The sequence below is a fragment of the Grampus griseus genome (genome assembly GCF_964374135.1).
Source record: "Grampus griseus genome assembly, chromosome: 13".
NCBI lineage: Eukaryota > Metazoa > Chordata > Mammalia > Artiodactyla > Delphinidae > Grampus > Grampus griseus.
The window spans coordinates 23,179,979-23,206,146 of NC_139007.1; the positions used below are offsets into that span (position 1 = coordinate 23,179,979).

A 26,168-nucleotide genomic window follows, 5' to 3' on the forward strand; every position below is an offset into this window, starting at 1 on the left:
CCAAAATATTGTAAGTAACAGCTGACAAAAAAGTCAAAATTCTTTTGACTCTGAAAGCTGTATTATGTAATTTCTCAACTAGTGGGCAGCACTCAGATCTTGTACTCTAATAATTGTGGCCTGATTAGAAGACAGAATTCATTCTTAAAATTTTGTATTTCCATAACCTTCAGTACCTTATTTAAACCAATCAGCAATATATTTAGCATCTTAATCAAGATGACCCTATTATTTTTTACATAAACTAAAAGGACCTTACAACAGAAGAATAATGTTTAATGCAATAATGCATGTAGTGAACAGAATAACTCAAATTTACAGCCACCTTGAAAGTATAACTCTTTTCTATTTAAAGCTATGTTTTAGAATTCTTTGCATAATCTTAACTCAAATTTATTTCGAGTTTCATTTTATTCCAAGCTCCAACTTTTGATTAAATTTGACATAACAACAAATTGCACATTTACTGAATCAGGCACATTAAGATATTTCTGTGAAAACTTTTAATTATCCCTGTTTCCAGAGGACAAAATGGATCCCTACCACCATGACTAATAAGCAATTTCAGGCACATTTCATTCTACACAATCATTCTAAAATTAGCTTAGATGAGACAGGCTTGTAAAAGTGTCTGGAATTCTCTTTTCAGATTAGCAACATTTGTGAATCTGGGGAACCACCCAGCACAGTGTCTAAAAATCAGTACATCACCATTGCAATAACAACAAAAACAAGCTCCAATCTAGGTGAGGGAAGGCAGAAAGGGGAATAGAAGCTTTTAAGTAGGGTAAAGGAGAGCTGATAGTTAACAAATGCCTTAGAATGAGAAATCTTCAAGCTACATTATGAGTCAAAGCAAGCAATACTAGGTAATGCACTTTCATTAGCATAACCATGGCAGAAACCATCTGGCAAACAGTTCAGACAAAGCAAAAAAGGACTGCAATCAACAAATACTTGTTGCTCCAATATTAAGTTTTAAGTCATAATTTAGAAATATGAATGTAAAAAACATCAAGCTCCTATTATCGCAAATGAAAATTACTGGGTGTGTGCTCAGTAAATTTAGACTGATTTTGAATTTTTTGGTAACTAAACACTAATTCAGAAACTCACTAACTTTATACTTTTTCAGGGTTCTTTGATATGTGCATAACTATATTACACATGGCAGTATAAAGGAAAAAAAGTAGAAATGAGGGACAATATGATGTTAACAGATGCTTAATCAAGGAATATGAAACCTGTAAATGATGTCCTAAGTATTTTATTCTGTAACGAATTCTGGAACTTTCACGACTTCGGGTAGGGAACAAATGATCTTTTTAAGAATAACTTTACTAAGTAAGAGCAACAAAAGGAATATACTATATCCCTAAGCCCCTCCCCCACCCAACAGGGTGGCTGGAATGGCAGCTGATAGGTCGATCATTTCTACCACACTAAAACAAAATCCATCTCTTCAAAAAGCTGCTCTTTTTAAGTAAAACTGATTTCCTGAGCTGGTATTGGAAAGTCATCATTATAGAGTCCCTCCAGAGACTGCTGGATTGGGTCCCAGAGAGTAATTCTTGAGGTTTTTCTTATCGGTTTCCTTACCTTAACTACTTACATTTTTCTATGTTCCAACTTCCTGAAGACTCTCTTCATGTAAAAATCAACACATTTTTCTGGAGACATCTCTTAAATAAAATATTGGAAATTCTGATATTCATAAGTTTTGAATATTAAAAATTATGGGACACTATCCTTATGTGTAAAATACACAAGATTTAAAAAATTCACACAGCACTGTACACTGAAGGATTATACTACTGCTTCATGGTAAACTGAATATGTAATTTAAAAATATATGTTAACTGGCACTGCAGAAATACAAAGGATCATGAGCGATTATTACAAGCAACTCTATGCCAATAAAATGGACAACCTGGAAGAAATGGACAAATTCTCAGAAAAGCACAACCTTCCGAGACTGAAACGGGAAGAAATAGAAAATATAAACAGACCAATCACAAGCACTGAAATTGAAACTGTGAGTAAAAATCTTCCAACAAACAAAAGCCCAAGACCAGATGGCTTCACAGGCGAATTCTATCAAACATTTAGAGAAGAGCTAACACCTATCCTTCTCAAACTCTTCCAAAATATAGCAGAGAGAGGAACACTCCCAAATTCATTGTGAGGCCACCATCACCCTGATACCAAAACCAGACAAAGATGTCACAAAAAAAACTACAGGCCAATATCGCCGATGAACATAGATGCAAAAACCCTCAACAAAATACTAGCAAACAGAATCCAACAGCACATTAAAATGATCATACGCCACGATCAAGTGGGATTTATCCCAGGAATGCAAGGATTCTTCAATATACGCAAATCAGTGTGACACACCATATTAACAAATTGAAGGATAAAAACCACATAACAGTCTCAATAGATGCAGAAAAACCTTTTGACAAAATTCAATACCCATTTATGATAAAATCTCTCCAGAAAATAAGCACAGAGGGAAACTACCTCAACATGATAAAGGTCATATATGACAAACCCACAGCCAACATCGTTCTCAATGGTGAAAAACTGAAACTGTTTCCACTAAGATCAGGAACAAGACAAGGTTGCTCACTCTCACCACTATTATTCAATATAGTTTTGGAAGTTTTAGCCACAGCAATCAGAGAACAAAAAGAAATAAAAGAAGTAAAACTGTCACTGTCTGCAGATGACATGATACTATACATAGAGAATCTTAAAGATGCTACCAGAAAACTACCAGAGCTAATCAATGAATTTGGTAAAGTAGCAGGATACAAAAGTAATGCACAGAAATCTCCTGCATTCCTAAACACTAATGATGAGAAATCTGAAAAAGAAATTAAGGAAACACTCCCATTTACCACTGCAACAAAAAGAATAAAATACCTAGGAATAAACCTACCTAAGGAGACAAAAGACCTGTATGGAGAAAACTATAAGACACTGATGAAAGAAATTAAAGATGATACAAACAGATGGAGAGATATACCATGTCCTTGAATTGGAAGAATCAACATTGTGAAAATGACTATACTATCCAAAGCAATCTACAGATTCAATGCAATCCCTATCAAACTACCAATGGCATTTTTCACAGAACTAGAACAAAAAATTTCACAATTTGTATGGAAACACAAAAGACCCCGAACAGCCAAAGCAATGTTGAGAAAGAAAAATGGAGCTGGAGGAATCAGGCTCCCGGACTTCAGACTATACTACAAAGCCACAGTAATCAATACAGTATGGTACTGGCACAAAAACAGAAATACAGATCAATGGAACAGGATAGAAAGCCCAGAGATAAACCCACACACATATGGTCACCCTACCTTTGATAAAGGAGGCAAGAATACACAATGGAGAAAAGACAGTCTCTTCAATACGTGGTGCTGGGAAAGCTGGACAGCTACATGTAAAAGAATGAAATTAGAACACTCCCTAACACCATACACAAAAATAAACTCAAAATGGATTAAAGACCTAAATGTAAGCCAGACACTATAAAACTCTTAGAGGAAAACATAGGAGGTACACTCTTTGACATAAATCACAGCAAGATCCTTTTTGACCCAGCTCCTAGAGAAATGGAAATAAAAACAGAAATAAACAAATGGGACCTAATGAAACTTAAAAGCTTTTGCGCAGCAAAGGAGACCATAAATAAGACAGAAAGACAACCCTCAGAATGGGAGAAAATACTTGCAAACGAAGCAAGTGACAAAGGATTAATCTCCAAAATGTATAAGCAGCTCATGCAGCTCAATATCAAAAAAACAAACAACCCAATCCAAAAATGGGCAGAAGACCTAAACAGACATTTCTCCAAAGAAGGCATACAGACTGCCAATGAACACATGAAAGGATGCTCAACATCACTAATCATTAGAGAAATGCAAATCAAAACTACAATTAGGTGTCATCTCACACTGGTCAAAACGGCCATCATCAAAAAATCTACAAACAATAAATGCTGGAGAGGGTGTGGAGAAAAGGGAACCCTCTTGCACTGTTGGTGGGAATGTAAATTGATACAGCCACCATGGAGAACAGTATAGAGGTTCCTTAAAAAACTAAAAATAGAACTACATATGACCCAAAAATCCCACTACTGGCGAACACCCTGAGAAAACCATAATTCAAAAAGAGTCATGTATCACAGTGTTCGTTGCAGCTCTATTTACATATCCAGGACATGGAAGCACCCTAAGTGTCCATTGACAGATGAATGGATAAAGAAGATGTGGCACATATATACAATGGAATATTACTCAGCCATAAAAAGAAACGAAATTGAGTTATTTGTAGTGAGGTGGATGGACCTAGAGTCTGTCATAAAGAGTGAAGTAAGTCAGAAAGAGAAAAACAAATACTGTATGCTAACACATATATATGAAATTTGAAAATAAAAAAAAGACTCTGAGGAACCTAGGGGCAGGACAGGAATAAAGACGCGGACATAGAGAATGGACTTGAGGACACGGGGAGGGGGAAGGGTAAGCTGGGACAAAGTGAGTCACAAGAGGGAGGGGATATGAGGGTATAAGTATACATATAGCTGATTCACTTTGTTATAAACCAGAAACTAACACAACATTGTAAAGCAATTATACTCCAATAAAGATGTTAAAAAAATATACATATATATTAAAGTTGGCACAAGTTTCATATTCCTTTACTAGTTTTAACAATTCTGGCTGTTTTCTTTTTTTTAAAAAACATTTTTTTGATGTGGACCATTTTTAAAGTCTTTATTGAATTTGTTACAATACTGCTTCTGTTGTTTTTTATGTTTTGGTTTTTTGGCTGCGAGGCATGTGGGATCTTAGCTCCCTGACCAGAGATCGAACCTGCACCCCCTGCATTGGAAGGCCAAGTCTTAACCACTGGACTGCCAGGGAAGTACCTGGCGGTTTTTTAGAATAAAGCCTCCTTTAGGGTGGGGGTTATTTCCCCCCACTAAAGGAAAGCAATTATTATTGATGAGTTTTGCTTTCTAATAAACCTACTTTATTAGGTTAGAGTTCAATTATTTAAATAAAAAAAAGTGATCTTGGTAGACCACAATATGGTGCAAAGAGACTACCTAAATATTCACTGTTAGGTTAGATGCACTTCCCTATTTAATTAGTCACAAATATAGAATTCTGCTGAAGGTGCGGTGGCTACCCTTGGCAGAAGCAGGTATAGTATATCTCAGTAGAGCTCTCCTTGGGCCTCAGTGTCCCTAAATAAAGGTTTACAGCTGTTAATGACACTGTGTGCAAGGTAGGAACTTGAAGATCTAGAAAAGCTCAGTTCTTTCTATCTCATGGTTTCTTCATATTGGCGCTGCACTATTTAAAAAGGGGAAGAATTGCACTAATAATTTACGTACATACAGTTATAGGAATGTTTACAAACAGTACCTACTGGCTCTTGAACCAAATATAGTATTAGAAGGTTATATTTCCGTCCTGATGGAAAAAGCAAAGCGGTGCCCAGGTGTCTCTGCACAGCATCTCGGCCTCCAGCTGCCCAGCATTCTGCAAGGTCCTCACCACTCCCCTCCACCCCTGGCCCCCCCACTTAAATTACCTAAGATATTTGAAACTTCTGAAGGAGGAAAACAACACATAGGTATTAGAAAGCTAACTACCCATTTACTTTCTGTTAAATATTATGTTTGGCCTTTTCCATATTCTACTTATTCTACTTAACTATATATTAACACTTACTTTTGGAAAATACCCAATATACAATAGAGCTAAATGTACCTGACTGAAATTAAAAGTGAATGGTCATTAAAATTTTCTCAGTTAAGAGATCTAAATGCAGCTGAAATCATAAGGATTCGTAAAGTTTCTTTTCAGCTTCAAGAGTATTATAAACAAGAAATATCAATTAAATTCAGGGACCTGGGCAAAAATATTTTACATATATTAACAAGATTGACTCAAAACATTTGCATATTCAATCTTCTTTATGAAATCCTTAAGAACAGTACATAAGAGAGTACGTAATGCTCTTTGGTCAAAGCATTCTAAAATCCAAGTAAAAAGAGCTGAATAAACAAAAATCCATGATCTTATTAAAGTCTTAAAGGACAAAAAAATAGAAACATTTAAAGCAATCCAATAATATGCCACCCATTCTCTTTTCTTCAAATAAAAGTAATACCAATTAAAATGTACTGGTTGAAAAGGAGAAAGGATTATGCTTTTAAAACTCCAAGTTTTAATGGAAAACATTTAAGAAAGCCTATTTCCTTTCCTGGAAGTCTTATAATGTTCAATAAACAAATGCATTAGAAAACTATAGATCAAATGGTTTAAATTCTGGGCAAGAGACTTCTACATTTACATTAACTTTGCTTAGGTAGCACACCATTATTGGGCAGGACCTTCTTCACAAATGAAGAGTTAGCAAAATGTCATACTCTATTGATAATTTGCTCTTAATTATGTGTCTTGCTTGGTAAAAAGAAGCCAGATCGATCTATAGCCACTCTCTGTGGGCAGGGGAAAGTGGAAAGAAGGGTTATCCATACCAAAGTTTGCCAATACCTCTTTAGAGCCACGGTCAAGGTAGAAGGGGTACAAAATATTGTGTAGTCTGATCCATAGGAAGTCCTGAGGTATTAAAGGTCCATTTCTGCACGACCTGAGAGACTGTTAAATTGATGAATATTGGTGTTAGCTGTAAGTTGCTTGTTCTTCCTCATTTGTTGGTGACAGAGTATATAATAGTGTTGAAAAGCAAGCAAAACACAAGATTTAAATTTGCTGACCCTATGACTAGGTTAGGCATTTTAGTCATTATAAAGATATATTAAAAAAATCTTCAGAGTAATAGTGTGTATTTAAAAACTTTTAAGACTTGGTAAGGTTTTAAAAAATGCAAGAAACAACAAACACTTCAGAAAAGATACATTTGTACACTGCCAATAAATACACATAAAAATTTATGTGATGCTTAAATGAGCACTCCTATTAAAAAGACGCCGTTTATTCCAAGAGGTACATTAGACAGTATACTGCACTTGGCCAAAGGAAAATATTATTGAAACTACTTATCCAAAACAGATAAGATAAAAAGTACAGCTATATTTAAAAAAATGCTTACAAATGGGATCCAATGCTAATTAATGCCAGTTTGGATATATCAAGAAGTATCTGGTAATATAATCACAGGGCTTGTAGGGAAACCAACCTTGAGGAAAAAAATTCTAGAAGGTATTAAAAAATTGGGGGAATTAAATTTCATCCTCCTTTACAATTAAAATCGCCATGTAAGACATCTGAGATATTCCCAAAGCATGGGTTATATCTTTATGTTTAATTTAAAAATATAACCTAAGAACAAATTAATGTTTAGCTTTTATGTCCAATTGTTTCAATTCCAGTGCTTGCATCCTTTTATTAAAGGAAGTGAAACTGATTAGGTTAATGTTTGAATATCTGGGAAAAAACCCAACAAGAATATTTAATAAAATGTATTACCGAATGATATTTCCATTTGAACAGCATTGTTACTCTGGCAATTAAGAGCAGAATTAAGTTTTTCTGACTCCGTAAGTATCCAATGTCATAAAAAAGCGTCTCCTGGCTGAAGAGCTCACTTAAATTTAATACAAACCCTAATGAAGTGCAAGGCAGAATTATTCTAACTTCTCTGACTCAAACAAAACAAGAGAACATGGATGTAATTTGGCATCAGAAGATCTAGGATGGGATCCTGGCTGTGTGACTCTGGGAAAACCATTCAACATCATCAGATCTAAGATTTTCATCTGTAAAATGGCTGTAATTTTATCTGATAACCTAGTTATAAGACTTACGAAGGTAATCAAGATGATGTGCTTTAAACTACTTTATAGGCCACACAGCACATCTAACCAGGGTTTCTCAACCTTGGCACTGCTGACACCTCCGGCTGGATAATTCTTGGCTGTGGGAAGCTACCTGGGACATTGCAGAGCGTGTAGCAGCATCCCTGGCTTCTGTCCACCATATGCCAGTAGCATCTATTAGTTCTGACAATCAAAAATGTTTCCAGACGTTGTCAAATGTCCCCTGGGGAGCAAATGCACCCTGGAGGAGACCCACTGAGACTACTATTCTTTCTCCTCTTCTCTCTCCCTTGTTATCTTGTACGCCATTGGCTATTTCACCCACTATGTGTGGGTGTATCTGTTCTTAATGCTTACCCATAAGACCGGATTAAGATTATTGTGCCATCTGCCTCAATTTTCCTGATTCCCTCAAACGTTTAAGATAATCACAGCTCAGCAGTATGTATGTTTAAATGTTGCCACTTCTTCAGTCAGAATATTATTCCCTTAAACTTGGGACCTTTCAGTGTAGAGGTAAAATGATCCTAAATACTTTGCTAATTTTGAAAGCAGCTCATGACTCAATAAATAAAATTACTATGTGAAGAAAGGGTTAACGGTATTCTCTGAATGGCAACAGTGAAAATGTTGTAAAGTAAACCACTTTGATAACTAGAATAAAAGTTAATTACTCTAGAAATAAAATGGTTAGGTATAGACAAAATGGCCCCTAAGAATTGTATAACTTATATTTTACACATATCTGTTATATACAAATTTTACATGTATCATAGTTCCTAGCTGCTGGAGCTCAATAATGGTTTGTTCATTTATATAATAGGCACATATTTACTAAACACTATGTGTGAGGCACTGAGCCAGATACTGCTGGTGCCATCAATAATTAATCACAAAGGCATGGTCTCTATCCTCATGTTTCAGTTTACTGGAGGAGAAAAGAACTACTAGGCATTCAGATATAATCCAATACTATGCTAAAAGCACAATCCCAGGCAAAGGACAGTGTGCTGGAGCATTCACCTAATTACGCCCATGATTGTGTGGGGAAAACTATATTTCCCTGTCAAAATTTCAGGGGAAGAGGTGGAGGAAAACTTAAAGCAGAAGGGTAAATAAATGATGATTTTGATAACATATATTAACCAATACTGAAGATCACATATGCCATTTAAGTTTCTATTGAAAATGGTGACTTAGATGCGTCTGTGAAATGATCACCATAAGAAATAAAAGCAATCTGCCAATATGAGACATGGAGGTACCGTGTGTGAGTTGGGTATAAAGACACGTAATTTGCAAGAAGATTCAATACACAGGAATCAGAACTGACCGTAATTCTTTGGCAGGATACCAAACAAAACAGCAAATCTCATTTAGTTTTACTTCATTTCTGTTTTCTAGGTTAAGGCAAAACGGTATTTAGCAACTCTTTTCTCAACTTCATATTTCACTTGTTCCCAACAGAAAGAGGCTGGGATAGAATGCCTAGAGGGAGCCCCAAAGTAGTAATGAAGGAAGGAAAGGAGCGAAGGACAACAAATATTTTTAAAGGATTTTTTCCTCTTTCTCCTGGGTGCCAAAAAGGTCTGGGTTCAGCTCTTCTGCTCACTTAAAAGATGAGAGGAACTTGGCAGAATTCTGGACTGGTATTCTCCCTTCCGTGAAAACGTTCACTTTACCTTCGATTTTATCCTCAGTTTTGGAGATGTGAGGTTTCCTGCCAAGCCCACTTCAGTGTAGATAAACGTATACAGTTTTTAATCTGTCTCCCTAATGACTGCATGCAAGGTATCTATTTTCACGTTCTATCAAATTGGAGCAAGAAGCATTTTTTAAGTACCAGGGATCATTATTCCAGTTCCACAGCTATTAGACCGACTCAGGTGGTCTATGATACCTGATATGACGATCTCAGGGACATCCAGAATGTTGCCAAATGAAGCAGTTTTACGGTGGCCCCGTTTAGGCTTGGAAAAGGCTGCAAAAACACATATATACAGTATACATGCAAACAACTACAAATAGTAATAGAAAACGATGAACAAAAACAGAATACTTTTCAAATAGTTATGTTAATAACACTTCATGCAGAATGGCATGCAGAACTATCTAACTTTTCATCCATGCTTAGAAAAGGCGTGATTAAGGAGCAAACAACTACTAATACAAGATGTTTCACATATTGGCTTTAATTAGCAGGAAAAAAAAAAATAGGGCCAAGACAAACAAAGCTGCAGGGTAATGAGAAAGCTAGATTTCAAACATGTTCATAGAAATAATCTACCTAAGTGAAACCACTGAAGTACAATGGGGGGGTCTAGGATGAAACTGGGAAGGAAAAGAGGAGTTAAAAAGAGATAAGCTGCCATATTTGTTTTAAATGAACAAACACAGGAATATATGTCCAATTAGGTGTTTCTTGAAGTGTGCTATAAAGTAAAATTCAGTGATTAAATGATAATTACTGAATCAAAGTATGAAATGTTTATGCTTTTATAACTGTAAATATTTAAACATACTTCTGGTAAACTGAATATTTATTGTAGTTTCCAAAGTTTAGGGTGTATTCCTGCTAAACTTGAAAAGTATTGAAAGGCTGGAAAATATGAACCTTTCAAAGTAAGACAGTTCACCAACGGATGTTCAACCATCTGTTTTACATTTAGGCAGAGAAAGGACAGGGTAATTCAAATGTGTGGTTATCTTTAATCTAGTGAAATAACACTTCTGTAAAGAATACTTATAAACCAGTACCTGACTAAAAAATTGACACGAGCAGATATAAAATTACTGTTATTACATTACAGAGCATTTCCTGTTTTAGGGTAGCAACCACTATTTGGCAGGTCTAACTTGAATGATATTCCTGAAATGAAAAAGGCTGCCGAAGTGTAAGCATGTGTTCCTGTGTACACTGTTCATTGGACACTACGCTGCGACACCCCGACTCCACACAGAAACGCTTGTGACTCATGGAGGCCAGGAAAGCTTGACAGTGGCTGGTGACCTCCATTCAACTTGATCATTTCTAAAGACCCATCTATGTGGCAGACACTCCTGGTCACCAGCGCAACAGAACCCCAACTTTACTCAGGACAGCAATGCTCCTAGATAAAAGATTGCAGATCCTTCCTTCCCATGGAGGCACAGGGCTCTTCCTTCCCATCTGACCCTATCACTATGGCCAATGACATCTATGTGGGAGTTGTTAGGAGGGACTTCTGGGAATGCTCCTTAAAAAAGCCTGGGCATAAGCCCTTCCCCTAATTCTTGCTTCTTGATGCCAGGACTGTGGATGTGATGACTGGAACTGTAATAGCCATTATGGAGTACAAAGTAACCTTCAGGATGAAAGCCACACAATAGGGATTATGACACAGAGAGACAGAAGAAACCCAGTTACCTAATGATCATGGAGCCTACCTCCAGACTTGTTTGTGTGTGAAAAATAAAGCTTATATGTTAAAGACACTGTTATTTTGGATATTCTGTAATATCTAACTGATTCTAATGCTAACTAATAAAATAAGTGATTAGTTGAAGACAAGTATAGTTAGGATGGTCCTCTGGACAACTTCTTTCTGAAAAGAGCTTCACACAAAATGAAAATATTCTGTTTAGAAAAAAACCATAAAGACCTAAAAAAAAGAGGACAAAAACAAAAAACCAAACAAATAAAACCCAAAAACCTGGTTAGCTAAGTTAAAAAAAAAGTAGGCTAATACACTTGGAAATATACTTGTATACACATACGTAGTTAAAAGACTAGAGGTAAATACACAAATTGTTTATCTCTGAGTGGGACAATTATGGAAGACTGGTATTTTTATTTGTTTATATTTCCACATTTTCCACAATAGAAATGTATTTGTAATCAGTTCCTCTCCACCCCTGGGGGAATCAGAAAGAAAACAATTTAACCCAGCATTACTAAATGAACCTGGCTAGAAAAGGTTAGAAGTTCACTCAGGTAACAAAACATGTAATTATTTTTGTGCTGACCAGTCTTTCTGACAAAATGGAATACAAATGCTAGCTTTTTCAAGATCAAATAAAATTACCGTGATCTTTTATTTTACAATTAAAAGAATTAATCCTAAACTTAGCTACTTTTGCCACTGAAAGTAGGAGCAGCAGCAGATAGTAAGGCCAAATTATATTTGGATCTGGAGTACATTTTCCTGCTAATTTCAAAACAAAGCATTTGCTATTACTTGAGTTCAGCGCAAAATTCTAGTAGAATCACTCAAAATCCTCCAAAACATCCTGGTTTTGGCAAAATTTCAATTTCTCACTTAGATTTTCAGCTCGTGTTTGAGCTGAATTACATTTGATAAAATCTGTAATTAGGAAGGTATATTTTATAATCCAGATAATTTTACAAATCATGCTTTCCTTATTTGGAATTTGAGACACTTTTTGCTAGAAGCATAGGAAGTATATTGTAAACTAACTTCCTACTTTAAAAAAAATTTAGGACATGCACAAAAAAAACCACTGACATTCCCACTACTGAAGCAATTGAAACTACCATTTTCACTCCTCTTTAGACTTTATTTTCATTTTACCTGTGGTTGCAGCAATTCTGGCTTCTATTTCAGACATGTCAGCACTCATCCTCTTGCCTTCAGAGGTTGGAGGCAAGCTCTCCACACTGCTCCCACGAGAAGCTCCCAAGCTCAAACGTCCAGATTCGCTCTGTTAAAAATACCGGTCAATTTGAATCACTAAAGCTCTTTATATTTAAAAATCCTGGACAGCCTAGAAGGAGGAATATACCAACTGGGATTCTTAGGGGGTCTGTTCTGAAAGAAATAGAAAGTTTTCAGGGAGAGGGAGCTGTAAGGCTGAGGGAGAACAAGCTGCAGATACTGGCCTTTAGGATACGCTGGTCACTAGAGCTGGGAGTTACATGCCCCAAATATTGGTTAACCTAAATGCATCAGACAAGATGAATAAAATCACTACTTAAAATGTTTTAAAACCAGTAATAGCAAAAATATAATAAATCTGGATAATATGAAATGAGAGATCTACAACAATTCCTTTAACTGGGGAAGGAATACGCATTTTACATTTGTAACCATCAACCGTTCAAGTTAGGGATCACTGTAAGGCAGGAGTTGCACAGGTGGCAAAGGCAGCAATCATCAGAAGAGGAAATGATTTGACTGGTAGTGAATTCTAGGAGAAAATCATTACACATCTCTACTCTTAAGCTTGCCTGTCTGTTTCAGGAACAAGACTCAGGACTTATATAGAGGAAGAGGACAAACAATTAACTTGTTAGTATAATGCTCATGACTATTGGTTAGGTTACCAAAAGATTTTACTTTTTGTTACTTTAGTAACAAAACAAACCTGTTGTTTTGCCTGGTTTTTCAACAATTTTGATTCTAAGCGTTTAATAGTATCATTTGTGGCCGGAACTTGCTCCATATTAGTGTCGCTTTTATTACTGGTATTTGTAGAAGTGATGTCCATGAATGAGCCTAGGAAAGCAGAAACATTTATGACTACGGGTTGGGAATAATACAAAATGCTTCATTCAATAAGATGCAACTTAAATTCTTTTCTAAACTAGCAAGACATAAATAGAAATAAAATTGAAGACTTTTCAAGCTAATGAAGATACCCAAACAAACCCATTTTAAATGAAATTTAAGGATAGCACAAAAAGGGAACCAAAACGCCTAGTCTTCAAATAGTCAAGGATGACTTTTAAGATTCTTAGCCTGAGCTAGTAGAATGGAGTGGCTATAAATCAAGATGGGGAAGACCACGGGAGGAATGACTTTGAAGTGAGCTCAGTTAGGAAATGGTAATTTTGAGTTCCTAGTAGATATCAAGCAAGTAGTTGGATATATGAGTGTGGAGTTCAGGTCTGGGATGGAGCAAAACATTGGCAAATACATGGTATACAAAGCCATGACACTGGATGAGATTACCAAGGAATGAATTTAGATAGATAAGCAAAGAGCCGAATAACTGAGCCCTGAGCACTCTCACGTTTATAGGTTGGGAAGTTGAGGAGTAAACAGTATAGGAAAACATGAGAACAAGTGACCAGAGATGTAAGATGAAACCCAGGCTGGTATGGTATCCTAGAGATCAACTCAAAGTGCTGAAAGAAGTAGAGAGTAGTGAACTGTGTCAAAGGCTGCTGAGAATCAAAAAAGATGAGAACTGAAAAATCATTCATTTAGATTTTAGTAATGTGAAAATAATTGGTGATCTGGACAAGAGCAATTCTGGAGTAGTGGTATAATAAAAGACTGAATGGAGTGGGCACAAGAGAGAATGGAAAGAGAGAAGCTAGAGAAATACAAATACAGACTACAGCAGTCCCCCCCTTATCCTGGGGGAATACATTCCAAGATCCCCAGTTGACGCCTGCAAACTTGGATAGTACTGAACCCTCATATACTGTGTTTTCTCTTATACATATATAACTATGATAAAGTTTAATTTATAAATTAGGCACAGTAAGAGATTAACAACAGTAGCTAACAATAAAATAGAACAATTATAATATACCATAATAAAAGTTACACGAATGTGGTCTCTCAAATTGTACTACCTTATTGTACAAATTTAATACCTTTTCCATCTAACTAAGCACTATCCTGCACCGTGGCTGTAACTTCTGCAGTTTGAGGTGTAACAGCAAAACTAGCACAAATTTCTTTTTCCTTTGTCACAATTTCACAGATAGAAGTTCTTACTGCTGATCTTGGCAACCTCAGCATATGATTTTTTTTTTTTCTTTCCTTATTAAAGTTGAGAACTTTCACCTTTTCACTTAGAGGAGGCACTTTATGGCTTCTCTTTGACATATCCGAATTGCCAGCATCACTACTCTTGTGCTTTGGGGCCATTATTAAATAAAATAAGGGTCCCTTGAACACAAGCACTGTGATACCTCGACAGTTGATCTGACAACTAAGAGAGCAGGATACACTGAACAAAGGGATGATTCACGTCCCAGGCGGGATGGAGCGAAATTTCATCATGCTACTCAAGATGGCTGCAACTTAAAACTTATGAATTATTTAGTTCTGGAATTTTCCATTTCTGGACCACAGTTGACCAGGGGTAACTGAAATCACAGAAAGTGAAACCGTGGACAAGAGGGGACTACTGTATATATGCTCTGGGAATGATCCCAGCAGAAAGGCTAAAACTGATGATGCAAGAGACAGGGAAGAATTGCTAGGAAGAGCAGATGGGATCTGCTGCACAAAGGAGACAGGCTTGCCTTTGGCTAGGAGCATGGATAGTTCAGCCACAGAACAGAAGAGAGTGCAGAGTAGAGGGGCAGATACAGGCAGTGGGGAGAGTGGGCTGGGGGAGCTTTTTTTAAAAAACATTTATTTATTTATTTGGCTGTGTCGGGTCTTAGTTGTGGCATGTGGGATCTTTTGTTGCTGCGCTTGGGCTTATCTCTAGTTGTGGCACGCAGGCTCAGTAGCTGCGGCACGTGGGCTCTCTAGGTGTGGCTCTTGGGCTCTGGAGCGTGCAGGCTTAGTTGCCCCACAGCATGTGGGATCTTAGTTCCCCGAAAGAACCCGCATCCCCTGCATTGGAAGGTGGATTCTTAACCACTGGACCACCAGGGAAGTCCCTCTACTATCTTTTTTGATGACCACAAACTATGGAGCTGAGGAACTCCTGAACTAAAACACAGCTTCTTAAATAAGAGTCTCTGTAGATTGTTCTACAAAGACCAAAAAGTAGGATGTTCACGATAAAGGAAATACATTGTTTTATATATATATGTATGTATGTGTGTATATATATACATATGACATATATCTGTTTATATATATGATATATATTTATAATATATATATATTTACAATAATTTCTGATACTATTTGATCTAGCAGTATCTAAGAACTATTTTTCAAATAAAGAATGACATTCACAGCAATATAATATCCAATCTTTTTATATATAACTGCGTAAGAATTTCAAGACTTGGAAACAGGTCTTCAGCAACTCTTTAATCTGGGTACCTGCATGAAGAATGGTGCACCTGGAAATTCAAATTGAAGTCAATCTGCAATTAAAATGCAAGTGAGGACATCATTCATTGCTTCTTGATTATAACTTCATGGGAATAGAGACACAAAAATTTAGGTTATTACTGTTATACTCTATCCATTTACCTGTACTGGTGGCAGAGTTGCTCTGTCCTTCATCTGAATACTGGCACGGGTATTGTAACGGCTCATCTGCTCCTGGAAAGTACTATATATATAAAAAGTAAACAACAATTTAAACTTTCTTTAATACAAATTAAATCTTGTGAAAACTAACTTAAAAGGTACATTTTAATTACTTCCTTTTTGAGATGAATGTAGCAAAAATTGCTGCTTTATTTTCACTAAGGGATACACTGAATTTGTAAATACCTAAGGTTTTGATTTTACAAAGACAATAATGTGCTACTCTTCTGAATTTCAACTATTATCAATGCCATGTATCTACCTACATATCTATCAGATAGATAGTCTAGATAGTCTTAAAGAAAACTGCCAATATTCCTCTAGAGGAACATATGAAATACAGTAGTATTATTCCTCATAATTAAATGAAACATATTTATGTTCTCACAGCAGTGATGTAAACCTCCAAATTGTTGAAATGACTTAGTCTGACAACTGAAACGGTATGCCATAATTTGTTAGAACCTATATTTTAAATATCAAGGATTATGAATGTCCCTCTATGAACTAGAGATAAAATACTGGATATATTTGTCGAGTGAAAATTAGAATTTCGGGAAAAAAAGGAAGGTTTTCTCCTCAAATTAGACAAAGTACATAAAAGCACAGTTAAAACGTGAACAATTTATGTAACCCGAAGTTTTAAGGTATCTGAGCTCTCTTCTTATGAACGTATCTTCAGGTCCTAGGATTCTATATATAGCTAGTATCCAAATATGCAGTTAAGCTTTAATCAGATTAGTTCAAGCTGGTTTGCCTAAGTTATTTTCATTAGAATGAAAAAACTAAATTTTTGGCCATTTAGGAAATTACTTAATCTATATTTAAAGAGATTGAAAGATTCTTCTACTTAGCAAATTGTTCTGAAATTAGGCACTTTCGTAAGTACATAAACTTTTTAAAGTCAAGGTACCACTCGATAGATTTGTTAGTGCACCAAAAACCAGAGGCCTAAAATTATTCAAATAATTCTAAGTGTTTGATTTATAGATTAGGAAATTCTAATTATCATTTAAAACGATCCTTCTAAATTCCAAAATTCTACAGAGCCTAGAAGAAAGTTTAACTTTTTAACGGCAAATGAAAAGCTGAAAATATGCAATGAAAAACCAAAAGGTAAAAATTACTTAGATAAACGTGTCTGGGAATGAAACCTCTCTACTGCACTACATAAATGACTGCTTGATAAAGATCTCTACTAAAGAAAATTTAAAACTTAGCAAGTATTAGAGCCATAAAATACCTAAGTCCTGTAAAGGCTTCAGAGATCACCTAATTCAACTTCTCTCACATTACAGATAAGGCAACAGGCCCAGAAACAAACACATCTGTCCACTAAGTTGAGCAGAAGGAAAAAGCACGTCCAGAAACCTAGTCTTGCCATCTTTTAATTATAAAGAACTAGTTCTTTTTCTTTTTTTTTTCAAAAGAATGTTTCCTCCTCTGATTATATGAGTAAAGAACACCCATTCTAACATGGAAAATACAATAAGTATGAAGCAAAAAAAGAACAATACTGTCCCTTTACTTTAAAACCCCATTAGAAGTCAGTATATATAAAATTCCCTTAAACCCAAAGCCCCTCAAAAGAAGGATTATACCCGCATCAAGTGAGTCATTATTTTCACAATTTCCTCCATTGAAGGGCGCTGAGAAGGATCTTTAGACCAACAACGAGTCATCAGGCTCTCAATGGGCTTAGGTAAATTTTTGATCAGTGGTGGTCGAGTACCTACAATTGAAAATTAGAGGAGGGGAGAAAAGAATGTATTTACTCAAAGAATGGTGTAAGTTTTTTTTAAATATGCATTTCTGAAGTGTTATTTATTTTACAGATCTTGTAATTTAAGATTTTTTTAGGAGGACTAAAAGTACCTTTTTTTTTGTTCTTTGGATTAACATTATATTTTCATAAAACAGAAGCTACACCTTTTGAGAAGCCAAATTAAAATTTTATATACATTATGACTGAAAGTTAATAATATTTCATTTGCTATAAACACTCTTTTAACAAATAATAATGGCTTAATGTGTATTTTATTAAGAATAAAATGGTGGCTTGAGGTAATCTTATTTGAACTATATTTTCAGATTTATCGTAACAATTTCAAATGTGTTTGACAAATCATCTTCCATATGTCAAAAGTCATCAACTACGGTGTTATACTCACTGACCTCCAAATGGCTCTTTTGTGGGAGACGGGTCTTAGGGTTGCTGTGAATCAATCATTTCACAAGCTGAAAACTGCCAACTTTTGTGTAATTAACAAGACTGTAATATCATTAGTAAGGTCCCTAACTTAAAGAAGGTCTCAAGTATAATGAAATCTTCGTAAATTTATCAATTAATAAGTTAGTTCTTTTATTCCTTACTTCATGGACATTCAATTAGTTACTGACAACTGACAGAAAAAGAAAACAAACTGTCCTGTTCAATGCTCTAGCATTCTCTACAATGACAAGAAAGGTAGTACAATGAAAGGTAGCATAGGAAACTGGTAAACACATTTGAGATTACTCAGATTACTGCCTGACATGTCTATGAATGATCAAAATAGTGAGGCATATATTTATTTCTATCACATGTGGAACAGTGTTTTAAAAATGACATTAATCAGAATAATTATAATCAAGTGATAGAAATTAAACAACAGAGAGTGATGTTAAAAGTTAGAAGGTTAAGCAATTTCCCTTCATGAAAAGTTTATTTTCCCAAAGCAGCTGGGAAGTAACTTGATTAATAAGGATATATTCTAATATCATGAGCGGTCAGAAACATTGTAACTACAGGCATAAAAGGAATAGGAGGGATGAAAGGACACTGTGTCCATAAATCAATATAACTTAAAAATATGGGCATTTGAGCCGGAAAGATCCAGATTTAAATCCCAACAACACCACTTACTAATCTTGTGACCTCAGTCAAGTTATTTAACTGCTCTAGGTCTCAGTTCCCTAATGTGTAAAATTGCAAAGTGAGGCAATAATAGTACTCGCCTCATAAGAATGAACGAGAAGATAAAAAGAAAGACTCTGTGAAGCACTTTGTGTTTTGCCTTTATAAATAGCTTAAGTAACAACACTTATTACAGTAAGTCCTCTACATATGAACCTTCAACTTGCGAAGTTTCAAACATATGAACATGCGTTCCATCAACGTCAGGCGTGAGTGAAATTGCAGCTTGCCCTCTGTCTCCTATTGCTGATGATCCCTCAGCTCTGCCATCTCCCACCTCCTCTCCTTCCTCCAGTCAGTAACTCTTCTTGCCTGTTCACTTGATGCCAGCCTCCGTATGCCAGCTGTTGTACTGTACTACTGTACTTTTCAAGATACTGTACTATAAGGTTTAGAATGTTTTCTCTACTTTTTGTGTTTTTTATGTATTATTTGTGTGAAAAGTGTTATAAACCTATTATAGTACAGTACTACATAGCTGACTGTGTTAGTTGGGTACCTAGGATAACTTTGTTGGACTTATGAACAAACTGGACTTAAGAACGTGCTCTCAGAATGTAACTCGTTCGTATGTAGGGGACTTACTGTATTATGCTTTGCTTTCTCTCCTCAATGAGACACTTGCTTCCTAAGGAGAAAAAGGCAATAGCTCCCTAATTATCTGAACCATGTGAGAGATTTTAATTTAATCTTTAAATTTTATTTTTTCCAAGAGAGTCCAGTCCAGTGCTTCTCTGTCCCCTCTACAGAGCCAACCGAGGTAGTTGGCTCTGGCTGTCTACTGATGGCCTTTCCCTAATGAGCACAGCCAGCAAACCTTCTCAGCTTTGTGCAAAGCCAGGACTGCTCCCAGCCCTTGCCCGTTTTTAGAGTAGGGGGGAGGGCTGGAGACTGGTAATAAGAAATTGTATATTTTAATATTAGGGATAAATGGTCTTCTTTGGGGGAGAAACAATTTCCAAATAGGAATAAAATATATAAAATATATTGAAGAAAAAAATTTCACAAACCATTATGAACAGCCCACATGATACGGAAAGCTGGGCCACCAATTTCATCAAAGGGTTTCCGACGTGTTATCACTTCCCAGAGGATAATACCCCAGCTGAAGACATCACATTTTTCACTGTAATTGCTACCTAGAAAAAAAAGGTAGTAACGTTTCAAGACTTTTTCCCACATGACTAACAGAAGCAACTGCTTTCATAAACTTTAAGAATGAGCATCATGTACAAAAACAAGAGAATGCCCCATGTAGAGCTGAGAAATTACTCTTTCTGAAGACCTCAAGTCTTTGCAATAAATACATTTTTAAAATGAGTTAAGTATTAATAATGCACTAAAAAATCCACTTTAGAAAGCTGGTCATTTTTTACCCTCTCATCAAGAAACAGACCTTATCTTTTATTTATTTAGACTTATATTTTCTCTGGGGCAAAGTATAAAACATTTGTACACTCCTTTCTATAATTTCTTAATCTTAAATGTTCTTCTCCCATTCTCTTGATGCTACTATCAAAGCAGAAAAAATTTCTAATCTAGTGTTAAGATTTTCTTTTCAAAATATCTGGTGAGATAAAATTATTAATTTACAAACTTAAAAAGTTGTAAGCAGGAAAAACTATGAATACAAATTTACAGTAAGCAGATTATGCAGCAAAATATATATGATTACTAAGTTGGCTGGTGAATCAGCACAATTAAATAGCCAAACAAACCCCCCAAACCCACGAACAACCCACTATAACAGTGACCAATTATTACAGCAATAGCTATGCATGTACTTTACAAAGGCACTAGGCAGTGCACTGTAAGAGTTACAATGACTTTACAATCTGATTTGGGCTACAGGTGCTGACATGTTTCAGAAATGAAGAAATCTACATAGGCTAACAGTCTGAGCTTTGTTGCTCTAAACAATTAACAGCAACTTTTATTTCTAGGTTCTTTTGTATAAACAAATCTTTCGGCTCTCCATACTACAGTAATAACTGTGTTATTTTAACTCAAAGAAAGGCACATGAAATAAACAAATAATTTTAAAACAATGCCAATTATATGCATTCTGTATACAAACTTGAAAACAGGCGGCATTATTTAATTTTATATAATTTAACACTTGCTTGTCCACTAACTTTTTAACTGAATTTTGTGGCAAAATAGCTCCACTCAAGTGACCAGCTGCATAGCAAATTTTTTTCTCTTGGTGGCTAAAAACAAAGAACAAAAAATTTTAAATTCATCAAAAATAAGTCAAAATCAGAATCTGATTACTAAATGTTTCTGAATTTTATGGGCTTTCATAGTTCCTAACATATGAATCACACATCTTCAGTTCAACTTTTCTCATTTAAAAGATAAGTTGATGTTTTTATATAGACACCTCATATGCAATTTATGGACCACTCTTTTAGAACTTCAGTAAGACACAGAGACGTAAAACAAAGTAGGCATAAGCTTATCCTTTACTTAAGGTCCTTAGTATCTTTACTTGTGGTCCTTGCATTCTTTCTAAGGCATGCTCATTTAAACTTTAAACTGCTAATTCTTAATCGCTAGGAAACCAACACAAAGCACAGTAGATCCTCATTATTCCCAGTATTGTTCTACAAAGTTGCTGTGAACCTTGAATTAGTGAACACTGAATCATCTGCTCCTCGAGGGAATTACAGGGTTGGGCTCCTATACTGATCAGTTGACATTTTTGTCAACTGATCAATACATAACCTTGTTTTATGTGTGTTTCTGTTCAAAACACCTCATTTAATATAAATTGTTGATTCATTAATATTGAACTCATGGCCAACAGCACAGTAATTCATGCCTGAATGAAGATTAGCTAGCACATGTATTTTCTCTGTAAGACACATCACAGCCTTCTGATACTTAGGAACACTAGAAAGCACTTCAATATTACTTGTAGAGGCCATTTTAAATGGTGAAATCATCAACACAAAAAAAGGAAAAAAATGAGGCACTAAATACATCACAGAAGTGATAAAATATAAGAACTGATACAACAGGGCAGAGCATTGCCTTGTTTGACCTCAGCTGGGAAGGTGTGTGTTGGGTGACTAAATTTTCCCTGCTTTGTTCATGTCTGTGAATAACTATGAAAGAATTATGAGTACTGATTTTAGGATACAAGTAGGCAATTTTAGAGTTATGGAACCTGAGAATGAGGATCAACCGTACATATGCTTGAACTTCATAGAGGGTGCTAGACAACTTAAATCTTGCTGTGAGACTCAAGATCTAAGGCTATATTTATTTAATACCTCCTTAGACTTTAGTATATATCTTATAATTATATACTATGCAGAAATAAAAGCATGGAAACAGGGCAAAGCCATAAACACACTGGATTTACATGGAGTAATAAGGCAGATTATCAGTCACATCATGCTTTTGCCATTTTACCTTCAAAAACTTCAGGTGCCATCCAAGCAGCACTCCCCTTATTATTGGTCATGTGTGTCTGAATGTCACAGGCTGTACCAAAATCACAGATTTTTAAAACTGTCCCCCCTGCAACCAGCAGCAAGCTGTTTTAAAAAATAAAAGGTTATAAGACCAATATTTCATTCTACAATAAAAGAAGAGACATTTGTGGAAACAGAAAAGGTTAAGCAAAATGTCACCATTCAACTTCCGTGAAATGTTACCCACTCACCTATAACAGCTTAATAATACAGAGGAATGTCAGCAAAAATTGACCTTAACCTAGTTCTCTTAGGGAGACTGCTAGACCCAAATTTTGATGTCTCCATTTCCATCTCCATAATTTTTCGTGACTATGCTTCTCTGTGGGCCAAAATAAAACATGGGGTTTAAAAAGCATCTAGCAAGTGAACATTATGGTGTCCTGAAATGGGAGTGGATGTATATCAATACTTTCATAAATTGTTCACCCCCTATACTTAACCTTAACCAGTGTTTTTCAAGCTACAGGCAGAAACCTAGTCACAAAATTCTAGATCACAGATCTGGAAACCTACATCACAAAACCAATTCAGTAGACTATGACAGCATTTAAAAAATAAAATAGAAAATATCAAAGTGCATCACAACTACTAAGATTAAACATTGTTTCAGGGAAGTTCAGTTTCAGTTCTATATACATTAATATGTACACACGATAGATTGTCAAGTATTTCTTACTGTGGATGATGGTCCTGAAGTTTGCAAACCTGCTTTGCTCACCTGCTTTGCAGTGAGCAGAAAAGAGTCTTTAGCCTAACATAGCAAGACTGGTTAGCTGTTCACTGACCCTATTTCCTTTCTTCTCTGGGTACATTTCTTAGCCATCTGCGCAATTACGTATGGCTATATGACAATTCTAGTCAATAGAATGTGATGTACTTCACCTCCAAGCCCGGCCCATATGAACTCTCACATATATAAACTCCTTTTCCTTTCCCCATATGTCACTGAAGGCACAGGATTCTGAACTACAAGACAGGAGGAATCTGGGATCCTGACCCACCATGTGCATCAGGAACATTTACTTTGGACTTTACGAGCAAAACCCACAAACTTTGTACTTTAAGCCATGAGACTTCAGGGCTTATATAACAGCATCACTGTAACCAATATGAGAAATGGTATTGAAATGGGTGTTGCTATAGTAAAAATCTAATATATTTGGTGTTGGTTTAGCAGTAGGCAGCAAGAACACTGAAAGTGGAAGCTGGAAAGAGAGAGATCCATGTAATGACGTGGCAAAACATTTGGTAAAATTTGTCTCCTGTGATAATTTGTGGCTTTAAAGGACTGGAAAAGCTGACTTCTTCGACTCCAAACAGCAGGAAATAAGATTCACAAAGGCCCATTAAGACAGCATTGCAGCAAAGAACAAATTAAGAGAAAAGTACTTCCCATCTCAGCTTCATGACTTCAAGTTGCCTCCATTTAGTTGAGAAAAGGCACTGAGGCCGGGAATTCAATAAACCAGGCTCAAGATTTTGTCTAAGAAAGAACTGTGGTAGTATTAGTCACAGGAACATGGAACTGACTGGAACCTGAGGGATCAAAAGCCCGCGTCTGAGGAAATTATACTGCCAACGGAACCACAGGCCTGGAATAAAGATGCTTCTGACTGTCGTACAATGCCCTCAGACCCCAGATGTGCAGAAGCAGGAAGCAGGCTATGAAAGCTGGACAGCTTCTGAGGAGAGTATATGGCCCAACACCTACTCCTGACACTGCTACAGAGAATGGACAAGGAGAAGCTTACTAAAGGGTGAAGCTAGGAGTCACAAGCAATGGAAAAAGGAGTTCCTCTCCTAGGGCAGGATCAGAGTCTGATCAAAAGACAAACCTCTCACAACTCCAGGGCAGAGGGACCAGAAAATGCAGGACTTCATTGCTACAGACCAGTAGCTGCTGTATGTTTCTGTTGTTTCCTTTTCCCAATGGAGCCTTTTACTGATGGGCCTCTCTTCTACTGTTTTGTGTGTGTGTACGTGTGCTGGGAGGGGTGAGGTGGGGGGTGACAGATAACTTTTCTTTCTAATTCATTTGTTTCCAGACCGTGAGCAGCTGCATCCAGACCTGCTGGAGAGGACTACACAGCATCCTGAGATTCTGGACTGTGAGCCAGGTGGTGACTGCAAGATGTTTAACTGGCAAAGGGCAGTAAGTGGTTCTACTTGTGTGGTAAGAGTAGTAGAAACCACATGCAGATGTGGCTGGGACTGACCAGCTGCTCACCAAATCCATCCCTTCTTCCTCTGGAGAACAGAAGACATTTCCCAACCTCTCTTGCAGGTAGGTGTGGCTAAGATTGAGTTGTGGCCACTGGTATGTGGGTAGAAGGGACAGGGGTCACTCCATGGGTCTGGCTCCACAAAGCTCTCATACATCAGCTTCATTCTCTTTACCTGCTGGCTGAATGCAGAGGTCCCCAAAGTCCTGGAGGATGGCAGAAGTACAAGATGGAGGGAGCCTAACTAGGCCCTTGAATGACCATATGGAAGGTCATCTGTCAAACAGGAATATGTTTTGGATTTCACCTTAGTCAGAAATAAATTTCTGCTGTGATAAGCCTCATGTTGGCTATAGCAGCTAGTGTTAAAACAACTACTATACTCAGCTATCAGAGTCTCTTAGGGAACTGGTACTCATAGTCTTAGGTTTTCCATATCCCAATGCAATTTGGTACTCCTTTAAGAACTGAAATATATAAAGCAATCTGAAAGTGTAAAAAGAACCATGAACATAAAAGATAATTTTTATTAGCTTATTATTATTAAAAATTAATTATACATTTAAAAATGTATACATTTTGTATACAAAAATGTGTACATCATTACCTAAAAGGCTTATAGGCATGTGGGTTATTCTGCAAACCAGAAGAAACAATTCTTTATTTTGAATCCCTTCCAACCATCTTCTCTTAAATGCAAAAGAGGTACTACTGTTTTATATAGCCAACGTTTATTTTAATGTATGTTTACTGATTTTATTTCACTATTCCTTCTTGAATCTTATGCTCACCTTATGTAATCATTTTCTTTCTTCCCCAAACACCTTTAATGAAGGTCTACTTACAATAAATTCACTCAGGTTTTGTTTCACAATATCCTAAATGTAATTTAGGGCAGGTACACAATTCTGAGTAGAGAGCTATTTTTTCTCAGCTCTGTGAAGTTATGATTCCAGTCCTCTAGCTTCCATTGTTGGTGTTGAAAAGTATACTTCAGTCTAACTGTCAGCCTTTTGCAGGTAATCGCTTCGCTGATTGAAAAATCTCCCCTCTGTTTTTGCTGTTCTGTAGCCTCATTATGGTGTGTCGTAGGGGAGATTTCTGCTTAGAATTCATATCTTTTATTTGGAAAATTCCTGGCTAACCCCTCTTGAATTAGTCTCTCCCCATCCTATTTTCTTTTATTGGAATTCTAATTCTATGCTGTTAGTCCTCCCTTTCCTTCTCTCCATGTTCCTTAACCTATCATTTTTTTCATTTATTTGTCTGTGTTGCATTCTGGGTAACTGCAGATATATCTTACAGCTCACTGAATCTCTTGTCACCTATTTCATATCTGCCATTTAAAAATTTTAATTATTTCTAAATGTTTTATTTAGTTCTTTTGGTCATGTTGATAGT

The 26,168-nt window shown here is 36.2% G+C and overlaps 1 protein-coding gene across 2 annotated transcripts in view; it reads right to left on the reverse strand.

Moving 5' to 3' along the window:
• MAP3K7 (mitogen-activated protein kinase kinase kinase 7) overlaps positions 1-26,168 on the reverse strand; it is a 68,173-nt gene that overhangs the window by 19,316 nt on the left and 22,689 nt on the right. The window contains exons 6-12 of one of the 2 annotated variants that reach the window (XM_082668565.1): positions 22,481-22,605; positions 20,071-20,199; positions 17,706-17,836; positions 16,045-16,126; positions 13,235-13,365; positions 12,442-12,571; positions 9,771-9,851 (exon numbers count right to left, since the gene is read on the reverse strand). In XM_082668565.1, coding sequence (XP_082524691.1) covers positions 9,771-9,851; positions 12,442-12,571; positions 13,235-13,365; positions 16,045-16,126; positions 17,706-17,836; positions 20,071-20,199; positions 22,481-22,605 — 809 coding nt within the window. The remainder of the gene's footprint in view (positions 1-9,770; positions 9,852-12,441; positions 12,572-13,234; positions 13,366-16,044; positions 16,127-17,705; positions 17,837-20,070; positions 20,200-22,480; positions 22,606-26,168) is intronic. The other variant, XM_082668566.1, reaches the window with a different exon arrangement.